Source organism: Amblyraja radiata, chromosome 21 (genome assembly GCF_010909765.2).
Source record: "Amblyraja radiata isolate CabotCenter1 chromosome 21, sAmbRad1.1.pri, whole genome shotgun sequence".
Taxonomy (NCBI): domain Eukaryota; kingdom Metazoa; phylum Chordata; class Chondrichthyes; order Rajiformes; family Rajidae; genus Amblyraja; species Amblyraja radiata.
Window position 1 is genome coordinate 35,311,975 of NC_045976.1, and position 19,783 is coordinate 35,331,757.

Genomic DNA, 19,783 nt, shown 5'->3' on the forward strand with positions numbered 1-19,783 from the left:
GGCATTTTGCTGTTCAGTTAACACAGTTTCTTCATCTGCGTCCAGCTCCGCCTCCAGCTCTGCAATGAGTCCAGCCTCCACATCGTCATTGGCTTCCATGACTTTTTCGGCCTCCTGCATGAGTTTGTTGAAATTGTTCCTGAGCTCCTCTTCAGACATTTCTTCATGGTTCCTAATGATGCTGTTAACAAGACGAGAGAATGCCCGTTTTGCTGTTGTCCTCTTCAGCTTGAGCTGCTCAGCTGACTTTCCAGCAACTTCATCAGCCATGTTTTATCTTGACTTAACTGTCTCTTTTCCAGGTTTCCAGATCTCCTGGCCCCGCCCGGACTGACGGTTTTTCACTGTCAAGTCTCCTGGTCACAGCGGTTTTTCACTGTCAAGTCTTCTAATGTTTTTGCTTATTCCCCGCTTGAAAGGGATTTGATTTATCTACCCCGAAATGATGAACTGGATTCACTCAGACCAAACACTTCTTTTCCACCTTTTATTTTCTCCTTCTTTTATTTTGGCAGATTAGTCTTTAGCAGTTTTTTAGCAGTTTTAGTCTTTACCAGTTTTGGTCTTTATCAGCTGAAAAACCCTGTCATCTTGGTTAACAAACACCACCAATATCAACACGTTAGCCAGACAAGTTTCTCAGCTTTTAAAGGGTTAAACAGAGTCTCTGGGGCTGCAGTCTTCGACTCAGTCCATTTAGAGTTCAGTGGCTTCTGGTGCTGTGTGCCCTTTTGACCCCCAGGCAGAACTCGGCAGGCTGGGGATCTGCCCACTTTAATCACTGTCTCGTGATTTCAATTTAGCATTTCTCTGCACCTGTTCTTTCATTTCAGTTTGACTTGACACTTACTTTGGAGAAATGTTTCTTAACTTTTCCCTTGAAATGTCTGGGATTAGTCTTGCCCATTTATCCAAGGAATTTCTTCTGTTGACTATCTTTCTTAACCCATCTCTTTATGATTTAATCTTTACTATTCTTGGAAACTAAAGTCCGGTTTATCATATAACCCTTGGAGTTAACCCCTAGCAGCATTCTAGTTAAACTATAGTACATTCTATTCAAAATCAACGTTCTTTCCGTTGTGTTCACAGGGAATAATATTCCTTCACTTTTGATTCCAGCCCTGGGTTAGAAATACTGACCTCTATAAGATCACCCCTCACCCTCCTGCACTAAATAAAGTGCTAGCCTGACCTACTTCTCCCTATAGCTCAGGCCCTCAAGTCCTGGCAAAATCCTCATGAATCTTCTCTGCACTCTTTCCCAGGATGCAGAAGGGATGGTAGGTGAGTAATGCCCCTGTCCCACTTAGGAAACCTGAACAGAAACCTCTGGAGACTTTGCGCCCCACCCAAGGTTTCCGTGCGGTTCCCGGAGGTTGCAGGTGGTTGCCGGAGGTTGCAGGTAGTGGAAGCAGGTAGGGAGACTGACAAAAACCTCCGGGAACTGCACGGAAACCGTTCAGATTTCCTAAGTGGGACAGGGGCTTAAGTAGCACGGAGGGGGAAACTCACACAGGCCGGCCAGAGATTAGAACCAACTCACGTCCATGGGAGCCTCTCTGTCAGCAAAGCCCAGACTGGTGCGATGAGTTTGGATTAGACACACCCAATTTTTTTTCTGTCAGTAACACTCTCACAGGGTGACCAAAACTGAACACAATACTCCAAATGTAGCCCCACCAACGTCTTGTACAACGATAACTTATCATTTCTACTTCTATAGTCAATACTCTGACTGATGAAGGCCAATATGCCGAAAGCCTTCTTCACCACCCCATCTACCTGTGACACTGTTTTCAAGGAACTATGTACCTGTACTCCTAGTTCCCTCTGCTCTACAACACTCCCCAGAGCTCTGCCATTATGTTTCACTATTCCTCTTATCTTTTATCTCCTTTTCTCCTCTAGCCTTTGTCACTCAGTCCTTCAATCTTCCAATCAAACCCCCTCACCTGCATTCACCTATCACTTGCCAAGCTTTGACCCATCCCCATCTCTCTGATACAGCTTTCTCCCCCCTACTACCATCAGTCTGGAAAAGATTCCTGACCTAAAACATCGCCTGCCCATTCCCTCCACAGACACTGCCTGACCTGCTGAGTTACTCCCGCACTTTGCATTTTGCACAAGATTCCAGCATCTGCAGTTCCTTATGTCTCCCAAAAAAACATCCATAGCTAGTTTAAAAGGAAAATTAAAAAAAAGATCTTGCCTCAGGAAAGATCCTTCTGCTGTCTCCGAAAAACAGTGCAGCCCAGGCAACACATCACAAGCTGAAAGTCATCCTGCTAGAAGTGTAACAGTGAACACAATGGCTTCTTATTTCCTCACCAAGGTGCTTATGGACAGTGGGTTGCAGTGACCGCACAGGCATTGATGCAGTGACTGTTCAACAAGCATTAATGATTTAGTAAAAAAAACTTTCCAATCTGACGGAATTATATAAGATTATGAGATGGGTTAGACATTCAAAACCTTTTTTCCCATGGTAACGATTCCCATGTTAATTATCGCCTTCCATCACAGTGAGGAATGTTGACTCCACTGTGGCAGATGTTTATGTTAAATTTTATTTTATGTGTGTAGTGTGTTCTTTTCATTTAGTATGGCTGTATGGTAACTCAAATGTGACAGTAGCTTAGTTGGTTAAGTGACAATAAACGCAAACTTGAACTTGAACTTAATACATAGTTTTAAGGTGTGACGAAGGAGTTTGAAAGGGGATATGAGAGGTGAGTTTTTGTTCGCACTGAGAGGGGGTAGGTGCCTGGAACGTGCTGCCAGAAGATATGGTGGAGGCAGATACTTTTACGACATCTAAGACACATTTAGATGGAGACTTTTTATTAGTTTAGAGATAGTGCGGACTCGGGCCCTTCAACCCACCAAGTCCGCACCGACCAGCAATCCCTAACACTATCCTACACACACTAGAGACAATTTACAATTTTACCAAGCCAATTAGCCTGCAAACCTGTATGTCTTTGGAGTGTAGGAGGACCCCACACAGGAGAAAATCCACGCAGGCCACGGGGAAAACGTACAGACTCCTTAGAGACAGCACCCTTAGTCAGGATCAAACTCGGGTCTCTGGCTCTGTAAGGCAGCAACTCTACCGCTGCGCCGCCATGCTGCCTTGAAAAGGCAAGCCATATAAATGTACGATCCTAATGCAGGCAAATGGGACGAGTGTAGATGGGCAAAAAGGTTGGCATGGATGTGGTGTGCTGTACAACTCTGTGGCTCTAAGACTCTGTCAACGTGAGAGATGTTCAGGGTCAAAACCTGCCAATGTTACAGCAGTCAAAGGGATTTGCACATTTGTGTTTCTGGGTATGTTAAATATCATTGGTGGCATCAAATCGAAAGATTTCTGGCTACTTTTGAATGAGTGAACACCTTCACACCTGGCAGTGTTCCCCTCAGCATTCATATACATTGCTGCTCTGTTCCATTGCACAGAGCTTTCCTGAGTTCATGATGCTCCTGAACACAATGTAGGATTAAATCATTCCCCCCAAAACTAGCCACCCAGCTGCAAAAACCCACCTTCTGCCTTTTCACCCCTGGTCTTAGTCTAACCATCTACTTATCGAAAAATGTAGTCAAAATCTTTTGTATTAACCTATTACCTGCCAGACTTTGTCCTGTCTTCCAGCTTTCATGCCTCTCCCCCCACAAACAGTCTGAATAAGGGTCCAAACCTGAAACATCACCTGTTCACGTTCTCCAGAGATGCGGCCTGACCCACTGAGTTACTCCAGCACCTTGTGTCTTCTTCTGCAAAATAAAAACCTACTGGATCCTATGCATTTAAACAAGTCAGCATGTGTGCGGGGACTGGCAGGAGTCCAGACAAAAACTAGCCGGACACAGGTTGTATGTTCAAGATGTGTTTATTCTTCTACATACAGCTCCCTACTCCTCAGCTGTCACGGGCGTTGCCCGGCCTTAAATAATAACTCAGATAACAACTCCGTGACTCGCGCCTCCCCCACCAAGACGCCGTCCTCTAGAGCCGATGGTTCGTCGTGACCTTGGGTAGCTATCAGGTGCCGCCCCACATGAGCTATTGGACATCAGGACAGAACATCAATGACAAAGATAGGATGCAAGCAGAAGCCTCCACGTGATGCTGACGACAGAAACTGCACCACAGTGACTGACTGAAGTAACCAATTCTGCAACCACCGACCGTCAACCGTCACTGACCGACCGGAAAGACATGATATAGAAGATGGCCAGACACGAGGAAGAAGAATGACAATGATTATAGGCTTCTGTGGAACTTTAAAAACCATTTCATTCATAGTTTTAACATTACTGTCACCTTCATTTACCACATTTCTTTCCTCTCTGCCCAGTAAAAGCTTTTGGGATGCTGAACTTTCTCACTCCCCTCAATTATCTCGGAAATAGGTGATTTTTTTTTAGGTTGAGGTTGGTAAACGTGATAGACGTTGGTACCTTTGACCACGTGGGTTTCCTCCGGATGCTCTGGTTTCCACCCACACCTCAAAGACGTGTGTGTGTGTGTAGGTTAATTGGCCCTCTAAATTGTCCCTGGTGTGCAGGGAGTGGATGGGAAAGTGCGATAACAAAACTAGTGTGAAAGGGTGATTTCACACTAAAGAGTGATTGATGGTCAGCATGGACTCAGTGGGCCAAAGACTTGCCTACAACGGATGAGGCTCCTTCTGCTTTTGATTGTAGGGAAGAGCTCTTTCAAGCCAATGAGTGTGAAGCAATTTCTTTTTTATTGCTATTTCTACAGGCACAATTCTGCAGACCTGGTTTGGCTGGCCTGGGTTGAATACAGCATAGCCCACTCCCTCAATTCTTTTGTAATCACTTTTGTACCTCTCCCCTTCCCCAGCCCCCAGCCGCATGTCCAAAACTCTGTTTGCAAGGCAATTTTTAATCCTTGAGAAACACACTTCAACATAAATTGGGAATCATAATTGGTACAAACAGTAATTAGAAACATAGAAAATAGGTGCAGGAGTAGGCCATTCGGCCCTTCGAGCCTGCACCACCATTCAATATGATCATGGCTGATCATCCAACTCAGTATCCTGTACCTGCCTTCTCTCCATACCCCCTCATCCCTTTAGCCACAAGGGCCACATCTAACTCCCTCTTAAATATAGCCAATGAACTGGCCTCAACTACCTTCTGTGGCAGAGAATTCCACGGATTGGTGATCAACAGCTCATAGTCTACCTAATGCAGTCTTTGCCATACTAAAATCTCATGAAACAAAGTAAATTCTTAATTCGTTGAACTGTGGAGTGGTGGCCCTACTCGAACAAAAAGTCTTCAACAATTAGTATTCAACAGTCTCATACACAGTGTTCTTTGTGCCTTTCAGTTATGGTTTCTTTCACAGTTCTGATTTTCCATTGTTTCAACTCAGCTCCTTGACTCTGACATTGTTGCTCGTTCCAACATTACCTATCCGTGTTCTCCAGAGATGTTGCCTGACCCGCTGAGTTACTCCAGCACTCTGTATCCTATTGGCAGGGCCGGCCTTAAGCCGATTGGACCGATTGCTCCCAATTGGGCCCAGAAGTAAGAGGGCCCCGCGCCAGAGCAATCTATTCTTGGCTCGGGTAGATGTACCCTGGGTGGAGGGGGGAGAGAGAAGATAGGGGTGGAGGGGGAAGAAAGGGGTAGACGGGGAGGGGGGTGTGAGGGGGAATGGAGAAGGGGGAGAGGGGAAGGTGGGTCGTTCGCTCACGGCAGCGCTCCCGCCCCTCCAGTCGCCGTGCTTCACGCACACAGCCTAAGTGTAGACTCAGTCTAAGTCAGCATTGATTTAGGAAAGGGAAATGATGCTTGACAAATTCCTTTGAATATTTTGAGGATATAAAGCATTAGAGAAGTTTGGGTTCCAGAAAACAGTTTGCACTGTGATTTTCTGTAATGTGACAAGAGTCAAGAGTGGTCAATATGAGAACCTAAATGGAACAATGAAATGGTTACTTGCAGCTGCACAACTGGTATGTAAACACAGTACTCATAAGGTCATAAGTGATAGGAGCAGAATAAGTCCATTCGGCCCATCATCTACTCCGCCATTTAATCATGGCTAATCTATCTCCCTCCTAATCCCATTCTCCTGCCTTTTCCCCATAACCCTTGACATCGATACTCAATACTATACTCAATATTATAGTATACAATTTGATACATTATACTCAATAGATAATATAATAACCAAACACACAAAAAAGGTTCAATATATAAAAAACTCAATATAATGCAAAAAACATAGAGCCCGAAGTCCCTAGTACAACCAAGATAGGTCATAGTTCGGAGTTTATAAGTGATAGGAGTTGAACTAGGCCATTTGGCCCATCAAGTCTACTCCGCCATTCAATCATGGCTGATCTATCTCTCCCTCCAAACCCCATTCTCCTGCCTTCACCCTATAACCCGGACACCCGTTTAGTTGGAGTTCGTAGTGTTCATTAGCCGATGGTCATGGGGAAGCTGTTCCTGAACCTGGACGTTACAATTATCAAACTCCTTCCTCCCCATGGCAGGAGTGCAATAAGAGTGTGGCCAGGGTGGTGGAGGTCCATGATGATGTTGGCTTTTTGAGACAGTGCCTCCCATAGACCCCTTCGATGGACCAGGCAGTGTTCACCAATTTTTGTGATCTCCTTCGTTCCAAGTCATTCGAGCTGCTGAACCAGGCCATGATGCAATCGGTCAATATGCTTTTTACCGTACACTTGTAGAAGTTCAAGAAAATATTCATCAACTGAAGCTGTATCATTGGTGCATATGTCAAAAAAACATGAGTTGAAATAAATGGTGCTTAGAGAGGTCCTCCCAGATTCGAGCACGGTTCCGTTGCTGTGAACTGCAAATCCACCTGCTAGTTGTACAACCAAATGACCTCTACATAAGTCAGGCCTTCCTAAGATGGGGTGAACCTGTGTTTACAATTTTGTCACATCAATTCTGTAAGTGTGAATGTTATTTCTTATCTCAAATTTTAGGTAGTGATTTATGAATCCATTGTCAGATCCCCTGTCATGTGATGGTCACCTGTATAGGTCACGGTGAAAGTGGGAGGAGCAGTAACCAGTTAATCAGAGGTGATGGAAGTGATGAAAGAAAATCGCCAGTTAGCAACAGAATTGTCTCTAGGTGTCAAGTTTGCATTTTGGGAATGTCGTCAAGACTTTGGAGAGAATGCAGACTGAATTTAGCAGATTAGCACCAGGGATGAGATTGCAGATGCTGAAATATTTCTTAGAGCAGAGGAAGTTAGGGAACATTGAATCGAGAAGCTCAACATTATAACAAGGTGTGATAATCAGAGAAAAGCTTCAGGGGAGGTACTAATCAATGGGTACAGATCTACAAATGAGTCTAGGGGCCAAAACCTAATGTCTGAAGCTAATACCCAGAACCTTGATGTCTTGATGCATTAAGGGGATTTCCTTAATACACCAAAATATTATGTTCTGGATGCACCATTTCAGTAAGTGACTGAAGACACTTCTTGCAGGGAATTGAATAAACACTGATAGAAATATAATGATTTGTAGGCTATTAGGAAAGCACAGGGAATTGAAAAGCCCACCTAAAGAGCTGGCATTGGAAGAAAAGGCTGAATAGTAGACGATTCCGTGATTCTAAATCGGCTTAGCAACAAAGAGGATGCCACTCAAGTATTACGTGACATAGATAGATATTAATGATCTGGATGGGGGAATTGAATGCAACATCTCCAAGTTTGCGGATGACACGAAGCTGGGGGGCAATGTTAGCTGTGAGGAGGATGCTAGGAGGCTGCAAGGTGACTTGGATAGGTTGAGTGAGTGGGCAAATGTATGGCAGATGCAGTATAATGTGGATAAATGTGAGGCTATCGGCTTTGGTGGCAAAAACAGGAATGTAGACTATTATCTGAATGGTGGCCGATTAGGAAAAGGAGATATGCAACGTGACCTGGGTGTCATGGTACACCAGTCATTGAAAGTGGGCATGCAGGTGCAGCAGGCAGTGAAGAAAGCGAATGGTATGTTAGCATTCATAGCAAAAGGATTTGAGTATAAGAGCAGGGAGGTTCTACTGCAGTTGTACAGGGTCTTGGTGAGACCACACCGGGAGTATTGCGTACAGTTTTGGTCTCCTAATCTGAGGAAAGACATTCTTGCCATAGAGGGAGTACAGAGAATGTTCACCAGACTGATTCCTGGGATGGCAGGACTTTCATATGAATAAAGACTGGATAGACTCGGCTTGTACACAGTAGAATTTAGAAGATTGAGGGGGGATCTTATAGAAACTTACAAAATTCTTAAGGGGTTGGATAGGCTAGTGGCAGGAAGATTATTCCCGATGTTGGGGAAGTCCAAAACAAGGGGTCACAGTTTAAGGATAAGAGGGAAGTCTTTTAGGACCGAGATGTGAAAATCATTTTTTACACAGAGAGTGGTGAATCTGTGGAATTCTCTGCCACAGAAGGTAGTTGAGGCCAGTTCATCGGCTAGATTTAAGAGGGAGTTAGATGTGGCCCTTGTGGCTAAAGGGATCAGGGGGTATGAAGAGAAGGCATGGGATATTGATTTGGATGATCAGTCATGATCATATTGAAGGCTCGAAGGGCCGAATGGCCTACTCCTGCACCTATTTTCTATGTTTCTATTATTACTTCGCAGCTGAATGAGAAATTAGGAGCTAAACAGAGAAGATGTAAACAGTAAATTTTATAAATAGAAAGATTACGTAGTGCAAATTGATATATATTTGATATAACTTAATGGATTGACTGGTGGACTCAAGAATGCTATAATGGGAGAACTGGGGAGGAGAGGCATGAACTTCTTGCTTTATTTTTAATCTTGACTGTTCTTTGGATGAAACTCTAGAGTACATCCAAGATGCCATAAATTGTTATGGTATTTTGACCAGAAGAGGTGAAAGATCAGCAGCAATTCCAATCCATTCCGGCAGAAAGAATGCCTCATACTTAAACACCTTTAAGAAAGGTGAATTTTGCAATGTAAAGTTTGAAAGGTAGATAACCTCTCCACCAGCAAGGTAAGCAGCCCAGAATCCAAACGTACCAACAGTCATTATGGTGTGGTTGCAGTGAGCAAGAATGGCAAAGTCTCTCTGCGGCTTTGCTTCATTCCCATCTCCTGAGAAATAGACATCCCCTTTAGAGGCATCTATATTCTTCCGACACCATTTGATTCCATTGCTTACCACTATGAATAAAGCATTCTTATGTTTATTCCTGAAGTAGGACATGGCTTGTTCCAAGTAGCTCTTATCTCCAATCACACCTTTCCACACGTGGGGCATTACATGCACGTAATCTCCTCTTCGAACATGAACACCAATGTACGTAACATTTTGGTGTTGTGCTGCTATGTTCCATAAATACAAGTTGGCTTCCTTTGCAATTAACTCATGAAAAGAAAATTCACGCGTGATTTCTTCACGGATGTGGTGGTAGAAAGTCCAAGAAACTGGGTATCCTGAGAATTTTATATAATCCCCTGAGATTTTTTTATGCTTTTCTTGCATCCAGTCAGAAAGTTGGTATTTTTTCCAAGGAATCTTGGCCGCAATCTCTTGTGTGAGAGTGGGGAGTGTGATCTTGAAGTTCTGCGACAGATAATTGGCCATTGTTGGGAAAATGTAGGCTTGCTTTCTGTTTAATCTGGCTAAAGCAAATAATGTTGCATATTGCCCCATCTGATTGCCAAACCTCCCAATTGGGGAGATTGTCCACATGCCTTTAGAAGATCTGATGGCTTTGAGTACCTCATAGTCTTCATTCTGGACACAGTTTGAATCTTTAATGGTGGTCTTCACGGTGGTCATATTTTCCAACTGTTTGGAAAGATTCCTTCCCAATAATATTGACATATTGCTTTCTCGATAAAAGGCCCTGTGACCAAATATATATACAGTGAACAGTGAAAAGACTGAAACGAGGAGCAATTTTAGAAAGCATCGTGGCTTGGAATTGAATGAGTTTGTGCAAGTGAGTGCGAAGTTGGCCATCTTTGCAATCTTACTGATATTGATCTGCTTTGGCTCTCAGTTCAAATGAAACTTCCATCAAAGTCCTAAAAGGGAACAAAGAAAGTACATAAATTTTTTGCAAATTAAGCTCAATTCCTGACTGCACAACTCACGAGGCAGCAGGTGGGCTTTGCTGGTGCCAGAGTAAAAACCACAATAACTGTCCATCAGAAAACTTGCTTTTCCGGTCTAGCAAGGAATTCAGTCGTTGAACTGTCCACAACATATGGAGATCACGGTTCAACCACAGGGTTGGAAACAAGTTATTTTCACTTCTCATTGATTCAGATTTTTAACGGGAGTCTGTATCCCGGCTAGCCAAGTGATTTTGAATTGGGCAGAAAGGCCTTCTCTTGGGGTCCATTCCATTGAACTAATCGAGAAGCAAATGTTTGAATGGTGGAAACCTTCCTTGCAAGTGAGTATCTGTTTCCCATTACAAACTCTTCATTTAGCCACGCAGGAATGGGAGGAAGACATTCTGAAGTTAAAGAATGTTCTCTTATTGAATGAGATTAGGTTTTCACACAGAGAGTTGTAAGTCTGTGGAATTTTCTGCCTCAGAGGGCGGTGGAGGCCGGTTCTCTGGATACTTTCAAGAGAGGGCTAGATAGGGCTCTTAAAGATAGTGGAGTCAGGGGATATGGGGAGAAGGTAGGAATGGAGTACTGATTGGGGATGATCAGCCATGATCGCATTGAATGGCGGTGCTGGCTCGAAGGGCCGAATGGCCTACTCCTGCACCTATTATCTATTGTCTATTGTCTATAACCTGTGCCAAAACCCCAATCCACCTAATTCAGCTCTACATCCTTAGCCTTATATTTGGCCAGCAAAAATATATAATTTTTTAAATCAAAGTATTAAGTGAGCTGGCAGGTTCGGTGATAGAAAGGTTAATATTCTACCAACCCTTACTTTGGAGAAATGTTTCTTAACTTTTCCTTTGAAATGTCTGGGATTAGTCTTGCCCATTTATCCAAGGAATTTCTTCTGTTGACTATCTTTCTTAACCCATCTCTTTATGATTTAATCTTTACTATTCTTGGAAACTAAAGTCCGGTTTATCATATAACCCTTGGAGTTAACCCCTAGCAGCATTCTAGTTAAACTACAGTACATTCTATTCAAAATCAACGTTCTTTCCGTTGTGTTCACAGGGAATAATATTCCTTCACTTTTGATTCCAGCCCTGGGTTAGAAATACTGACCTCTATAAGATCACCCCTCACCCTCCTGCACTAAATAAAGTGCTAGCCTGACCTACTTCTCCCTATAGCTCAGGCCCTCAAGTCCTGGCAAAATCCTCATGAATCTTCTCTGCACTCTTTCCCAGGATGCAGAAGGGATGGTAGGTGAGTAATGCCCTTGTCCCACTTAGGATACCTGAACAGAAACCTCTGGAGACTTTGCGCCCCACCCAAGGTTTCCGTGCGGTTCCCGGAGGTTGCAGGTGGTTGCCGGAGGTTGCAGGTAGTGGAAGCAGGTAGGGAGACTGACAAAAACCTCCGGGAACCGCACGGAAACCTTGGGTGGGGCGCAAAGTCTCCAGAGGTTTCTGTTCAGATTTCCTAAGTGGGACAGGGGCTTAAGTAGCACGGAGGGGGAAACTCACACAGGCCGGCCAGAGATTAGAACCAACTCACGCCCATGGGAGCCTCTCTGCCAGCAAAGCCCAGACTGGTGCGATGAGTTTGGATTAGACACACCCAATTTTTTTTCTGTCAGTAACACTCTCACAGGGTGACCAAAACTGAACACAATACTCCAAATGTAGCCCCACCAATGTCTTGTACAACGATAACTTATCATTTCAACTTCTATAGTCAATACTCTGACTGATGAAGGCCAATATGCCGAAAGCCTTCTTAACCACCCCATCTACCTGTGACACTGCTTTCAAGGAACTATGTACCTATACTCCTAGTTCCCTCTGCTCTACAACACTCCCCAGAGCTCTGCCATTATGTTTCACTCTTCCTCTTATCTTTTATCTCCTTTTCTCCTCTAGCCTTTGTCACTCAGTCCTTCAATCTTCCAATCAAACCCCCTCACCTGCATTCACCTATCACTTGCCAAGCTTTGACCCATCCCCATCTCTCTGATACAGCTTTCTCCCCCCTACTACCATCAGTCTGGAAAAGATTCCTGACCCAAAACGTCGCCTGCCCATTCCCTCCACAGATACTGCCTGACCTGCTGAGTTACTCCCGCACTTTGCATTTTGCACAAGATTCCAGCATCTGCAGTTCCTTATGTCTCCCAAAAAAACATCCATAGCTAGTTTAAAAGGAAAATTAAAAAAAAGATCTTGCCTCAGGAAAGGTCCTTCTGCTGTCTCCGAAATACAGTGCAGCCCAGGCAACACATCACAAGCTGAAAGTCATCCTGCTAGAAGTGTAACAGTGAACACAATGGCTTCTTATTTCCTCACCAAGGTGCTTATGGGCAGTGGGTTGCAGTGACCGCACAGGCATTGATGCAGTGACTGTTCAACAAGCATTAATGATTTAGTAAAAAAAACTTTCCAATCTGACGAAATTATATAAGATTATGAGATGGGTTAGACATTCAAAACCTTTTTTCCCATGGTAACGATTCCCATGTTAATTATCGCCTTCCATCACAGTGAGGATGTTTATGTTAAATTTTATTTTATGTGTGTAGTGTGTTCTTTTCATTTAGTATGGCTGTATGGTAACTCAAATGTGACAGTAGCTTAGTTGGTTAAGTGACAATAAACTCAAACTTGAACTTGAACTTAATACATAGTTTTAAGGTGTGACGAAGGAGTTTGAAAGGGGATATGAGAGGTGAGTTTGTGTTCGCACTGAGAGGGAGTAGGTGCCCGGAACGTGCTGCCAGAAGATATGGTGGAGGCAGATACTTTTACGACATCTAAGACACATTTAGATGGAGACTTTTTATTAGTTTAGAGATAGTGCGGACTCGGGCCCTTCAACCCACCAAGTCCGCACCGACCAGCAATCCCTAACACTATCCTTTGAGGCAATTGCAGTGGCCTCAATAGGCCTGACTTTGGGGTGAACTTGGGGTGGGGACTGGACATTGTGCCTTCCCCCACAGTGCTATCCACTGTGGGGGGATGATTTTTTTGTCTATTGTAATCCTGTAAGTCTGTGTCCAAGATGGCTGCCGTGAAGGGAGAGTGGACGCTGGCGCGCTTTGGCTGCCGCTGCTCTCTCTTCACATTGTGTTTTTGATTTTCTGTTTTTGGATTGAATTATGTTTTTAATTTGTGTCTGTGATGTCTTTATTACTTATTTTATTCTGATTATATGTTATTATTCCAATTAATCTATGTAAAGTGTCCTTGAGATGTCTGAAAGGCGCCCATTAAATAAAATTTATTATTATTATTATTATCCTACACACACTAGAGACAATTTACAATTTTACCAAGCCAATTAGCCTGCAAACCTGTATGTCTTTGGAGTGTGGGAGGACCCCACACAGGAGAAAATCCACGCAGGCCACGGGGAAAACGTACAAACTCCTTAGAGACAGCACCCTTAGTCAGGATCAAACTCGGGTCTCTGGCTCTGTAAGGCAGCAACTCTACTGCTGCACTGCCATGCTGCCTTGAAAAGGCAAGCCATATAAATGTACGATCCTAATGCAGGCAAATGGGATGAGTGTAGATGGTGCAAAAAGGTTGGCATGGATGTGGTGTGCTGTACAACTCTGTGGCTCTAAGACTCTGTCAACGTGAGAGATGTTCAGGGTTGAGAAGTCCCTCAAAACCTGCCAATGTTACAGCAGTCAAAGGGATTTGCACATTTGTGTTTCTGGGTATGTTAAATATCATTGGTGGCATCAAATCGAAAGATTTCTGGCTACTTTTGAATGAGTGAACACCTTCACACCTGGCAGTGTTCCCCTCAGCATTCATATACATTGCTGCTCTGTTCCATTGCACAGAGCTTTCCTGAGTTCATGATGCTCCTGAACACAATGTAGGATTAAATCATTCCCCCCAAAACTAGCCACCCAGCTGCAAAAACCCACCTTCTGCCTTTTCATCCCTGGTCTTAGTCTAACCATCTACTTATCGAAAAATGTAGTCAAAATCTTTTGTATTAACCTATTACCTGCCAGACTTTGTGTTCAAAAGGGAACTGCAGATGCTGGAATATCGAAGGTACACAAAATTGCTGGGGAAACTCAGCGGGTGCAGCAGCATCTATGGAGCGAAGGAAATAGGCGACGTTTCAGGCCGAAACCCTTCTTCAGACTCACCCTGTCTGAAGAAGGGTTTCGGCCTGAAACGTCGCCTATTTCCTTCGCTCCATAGATGCTGCTACACCCGCTGAGTTTCCCCAGCAATTTTGTGTACCTGCCAGACTTTGTCCTGTCTTCCAGCTTTCATGCCTCTCCCCCCACAAACAGTCTGAATAAGGGTCCAAACCTGAAACATCACCTGTTCACGTTCTCCAGAGATGCGGCCTGACCCACTGAGTTACTCCAGCACCTTGTGTCTTCTTCTGCAAAATAAAATCCTACTGGATCCTGTGCATTTAAACAAGTCAGCACGTGTGCGGGGACTGGCAGGAGTCCAGACAAAAACTAGCCGGACACAGGTTGTATGTTCAAGATGTGTTTATTCTTCTGCATACAGCTCCCTACTCCTCAGCTGTCATGGGCGTTGCCCGGCCTTAAATAATAACTCAGATAACAACTCCGTGACTCGCGCCTGCCCCACCAAGACGCCGTCCTCTAGAGCCGATGGTTCGTCGTGACCTTGGGTAGCTATCAGGTGCCGTCCCACATGAGCTATTGGACATCAGGACAGAACATCAATGACAAAGATGGGATGCAAGCAGAAGCCTCCTCGTGGCGCATCCCGGGCAATGCTGACGACAGAAACTGCACCACAGTGACTGACTGAAGTAACCAATTCTGCAACCACCGACCGTCAACCGTCACTGACCGACCGGAAAGACATGATATAGAAGATGGCCAGACACGAGGAAGAAGAATGACAATGATTATAGGCTTCTGTGGAACTTTAAAAACCATTTCATTCATAGTTTTAACATTACTGTCACCTTCATTTACCACATTTCTTTCCTCTCTGCCCAGTAAAAGCTTTTGGGATGCTGAACTTTCTCACTCCCCTCAATTATCTCGGAAATAGGTGATTTTTTTTTAGGTTGAGGTTGGTAAACGTGATAGACGTTGGTACCTTTGACCACGTGGGTTTCCTCCGGATGCTCTGGTTTCCACCCACACCTCAAAGACGTGTGTGTGTGTGTGTGTAGGTTAATTGGCCCTCTAAATTGTCCCTGGTGTGCAGGGAGTGGATGGGAAAGTGCGATAACAAAACTAGTGTGAAAGGGTGATTTCACACTAAAGAGTGATTGATGGTCAGCGTGGACTCAGTGGGCCAAAGACTTGCCTACACCGGATGAGGCTCCTTCTGCTTTTGATTGTAGGGAAGAGCTCTTTCAAGCCAATGAGTGTGAAGCAATTTCTTTTTTATTGCTATTTCCACAGGCACAATTCTGCAGACCTGGTTTGGCTGGCCTGGGTTGAATACAGAATAGCCCACTCCCTCAATTCTTTTGTAATCACTTTTGTACCTCTCCCCTTCCCCCACTTCCCCAGCCCCCAGCCGCATGTCCAAAACTCTGTTTGCAAGGCAATTTTTAATCCTTGAGAAACACACTTCAACATAAATTGGGAATCATAATTGGTACAAACAGTAATTAGAAACATAGAAAATAGGTGCAGGAGTAGGCCATTCGGCCCTTCGAGCCTGCACCGCCATTCAATATGATCATGGCTGATCATCCAACTCAGTATCCTGTACCTGCCTTCTCTCCATACCCCCTGATCCCTTTAGCCACAAGGGCCACATCTAACTCCCTCTTAAATATAGCTAATGAACTGGCCTCAACTACCTTCTGTGGCAGAGAATTCCACGGATTGGTGATCAACAGCTCATAGTCTACCTAATGCAGTCTTTGCCATACTAAAATCTCATGAAACAAAGAAAATTCTTAATTCGTTGAACTGTGGAGTGGTGGCCCTACTCGAACAAAAAGTCTTCAACAATTAGTATTCAACAGTCTCAAACACAGTGTTCTTTGTGCCTTTCAGTTATGGTTTCTTTCACAGTTCTGATTTTCCATTGTTTCAACTCAGCTCCTTGACTCTGACATTGTTGCTCGTTCCAACATTACCTATCCGTGTTCTCCAGAGATGTTGCCTGACCCGCTGAGTTACTCCAGCACTCTGTATCCTATTGGCAGGGCCGGCCTTAAGCCGATTGGACCGATTGCTCCCAATTGGGCCCAGAAGTAAGAGGGCCCCGCGCCAGAGCAATCTATTCTTGGCTCGGGTAGATGTACCCCGGGTGGAGGGGGGAGAGAGAGGAGAGGGGTGGAGGGGGAAGAAAGGGGTAGACGGGGGGGGGGGGGGGGGGGGGGGGGGGAAGGGGGAAGGGGGAGAGGGGAAGGTGGGTCGTTCGTTCACGGCAGCGCTCCCTCCCCTCCAGTCGCCGTGCTTCACGCACACAGCCTAAGTGTAGACTCAGTCTAAGTCAGCATTGATTTAGGAAAGGGAAATTGACAAATTCCTTTGAATATTTTGAGGATATAAAGCATTAGAGAAGTTTGGGTTCCAGAAAACAGTTTGCACTGTGATTTTCTGTAATGTGACAAGAGTCAAGAGTGGTCAATATGAGAACCTAAATGGAACAATGGTGAATAGGTGATTTTTTTTTAGGTTGAGGTTGGTAAACGTGATAGACGTTGGTACCTTTGACCACGTGGGTTTCCTCCAGATGCTCTGGTTTCCACCCACACCTCAAAGACGTGTGTGTGTGTGCGTAGGTTAATTGGCCCTCTAAATTGTCCCTGGTGTGCAGGGAGTGGATGGGAAAGTGCGATAACAAAACTAGTGTGAAAGGGTGATTTCACACTAAAGAGTGATTGATGGTCAGCGTGGACTCAGTGGGCCAAAGGGTTCATTTTCATGCTGTATCGCTAAACTAAATCTAAACTAACTTGCGTGATTTTGGGATGTAGGAGGAAACCCACGTGGTCACAGCGAGAATGTGTAATCTCTACACAGGCAGTACAAGAGGTTGGGATTGAATCCATGTCGCTGCAATATGAGGCTGTGAGGTGCCTCACAGTACTGGGAACCTTATTGCAAAGAATGGCAAAAGGTTCTTCCATTGGCCCTTTGCATGATTGAGATCCCTAGTTTTTCCTGTATTTCAATAAAACTGGCGGCTGAAAAATGATTGTCTATTTCTGAACCACAGCACTTTGGAGAGCACCTGCTCCAAATTAATAGCCAACATTCAATGAGTTTCTTTTAATCACCTTTTGTTGCCAAGTGCATTTCAGATTTTGTTTTATGAATGTGAATGTTAACCTAGCAAATAGTTCCCAACAAAAACAGCGAAGAATAACCGGGAACTTTCTTTATTTAGTCATTGCAATTCTATCAGTACGGTTAGAGTTTGAGAAGTAGAGATAGAAAACATAGAAAATAGGTGCAGGAGGAGGCCATTCGGCCCTTCAAGCCAGCACCGCAGATGAAAGAACGAGGGAGAGAGAATGAAATCAGAAATGAGAGGGAGGGAAATAGACCTGGAAGAGAGAATGAAATAGACTAGTGTGAGAGAGATGGGGAGATGAAAACATGTGCAAGAAATGGAAAATTGTGAGATTGAGATGGTGATGGTAATATTAATAAAAAGATAATTGCTGGGAAAGGGTTGAAAAATTGGATGCATAGATGAACTAAACTGTGCAAGAATACTGAGGTAGAGATGCAAGCAGGTGAAAGAAATAGAGTTTAAGTAGAGAGGAAAGCAAGTGAGAAATAAAGACAGCATTGAAATGAAGAAAGAGGGAGAGATAAACAAGTCAAGTCAAGTTTATTCGTCACATACACATACGAGATGTGCAGTGAAATGAAAAGTGGCAATGCTTGCGGAATGTGCAACAAAAACTACAAAACAGAATGGAACAGAATCACATATTCACATATTACATATTTGTGGGAGGAAAAAAGAAAAAACAGCAATTTTAAAAAGACAGCACACAACAGTAAAATTGTACAGTAAAGTTAGTCCCTGGTGAGATAGGAGTTTACAGTCCTTATGGCCTCTGGGAAGAAACTCCTTCTGATCCTCTCCATTTTCACAGCATGGCAACTGAGGCGTTTGCCTGACCGTAGCAGCTGGAACAGTCCGTTGCTGGGGTGGAAGGGGTCTCCCATGATCTTGTTGGCTCTGGAGTTGCACCTTCTGATGGTTAGTTCCTACAGGGGGGCGAGTGTAGTTCCCATAGTGCGTTCGGCCAAACGCACTACTCTCTGCAGAGCCTTCTTGTCCTGGGCAGAGCAGTTCCCAAACCAAATTGTGATGTTTCCGGACAAGATGCTTTCCACAGCCACTGCGTAGAAGCACTGGAGGATCCTCAGAGACACTCTGAATTTCCTCAATTGCCTGAGGTGGTAAAGGCGCTGCCTTGCCTAACTCACCAGTGCTGCAGCGTGTGATGTCCATGTCAGATCCTCTGAGATGTGGACTCCCAGGTACTTAAAGCAGCTCACCCTATCCACAGTATCCCCATTCATCTTCAATGGTGTGTACGTCCTCGGATGTTGGGCCCTCCTAAAGTCCACGATCAGCTCCTTAGTTTTTTTGACATTCAAAAGCAGGCTGTTATCCTGACACTAGAGTGCCAGATCAGCCATCTCCTCCCGGTAGGCCTTCTCATCGTTATCGGAGATCAGGCCCACCACCGCAGCGTCATCAGCAAACCTGATTATAGAGTTGGAGCTGAACCTAGCCACACAGTCATGTGTGTACAGGGAGTACAATAGGGGGCTGAGGACGCAACCCTGGGGGGATCCTGTGCTCAGGGCGAGGGACTTCAATGTATTTCCTCCCATCTTGACTACCTGGGGCCTGGCGGTGAGAAAATCCAGCGCCCAGGCACACAGGGGGGTGTTGAGCCCCAATTCCAGCAGTTTCTCAGCAAGTTTGGTGGGGACTATCGTGTTGAAGGCTGAACTGAAGTCTATGAACAGCATCCTCACATAGCCCCCCTTCTGGCTGTCAAGGTGAGTGAGAGCAGTGTGCAGAACCTGGGAGACCGCATCGTCCGTGCAATGAGAGGAAGACTGAAAGGAAGACAATGAGAGGAAGACTGAAATACAGGGTCAAATGAAATGGGGAAGATTTGTGATGAGAGAAATAGAGTGAATACTGAGAAAGGAAAACGAGAAAAGGGCGGGGATGAGATAATTATCAAGTGGGAAAACTTGACTGCTTCGCGCATTGAGCGGGCGAATGCAAGTAGAGGCTAGGATAGAAACATAGTGTCAGGGAGATGTCTCAGGCTGGCCACAGTCATGGGTCAAGGTAACTAACAAGTTAAATGGCACGGTTTTAAATTCTCAAAACATATTGAAATATACCGACATAACCTTGGACAACATCTTATCAGCCAGAAGGACTGTGAATTCCTGGGAATGAGAATATGCAGGTGGGGAGAAGAAAATACATGTGGGATAATAACATGTTTAACCAGGTGCTGTGTCCTCACCAACTCTTACTGGTGAAAACTAGTGGAGCTCAATATATTGTGGGAAGTACACAGCAGGGAGACCAAACTCACACAAGGTTCAGAACAGTCCATTTATCTTCAATAATAATGTCAGCCAGATTAGATTA

At 44.5% G+C, this 19,783-nt stretch overlaps 1 protein-coding gene across 1 annotated transcript; it reads right to left on the minus strand.

The window, feature by feature from the left end:
• Positions 1 to 8,919: 8,919 nt before the first annotated feature.
• On the minus strand, positions 8,920 to 9,786 carry LOC116984944 (galactoside 2-alpha-L-fucosyltransferase 2-like). The gene has a single exon (XM_033039309.1). It carries the CDS (start codon positions 9,766 to 9,768, stop codon positions 8,920 to 8,922), a length of 849 nt encoding a protein of 282 aa, XP_032895200.1. The 5' UTR covers positions 9,769 to 9,786.
• Positions 9,787 to 19,783: the final 9,997 nt, after the last annotated feature.

Coding starts and splice junctions, on each gene's coding strand:
- LOC116984944 (XM_033039309.1), bottom strand. CDS start 9,768: ATGTGGACAATCTCCCCAATTGGGAGGTTTGGCAATCAGATGGGGCAA.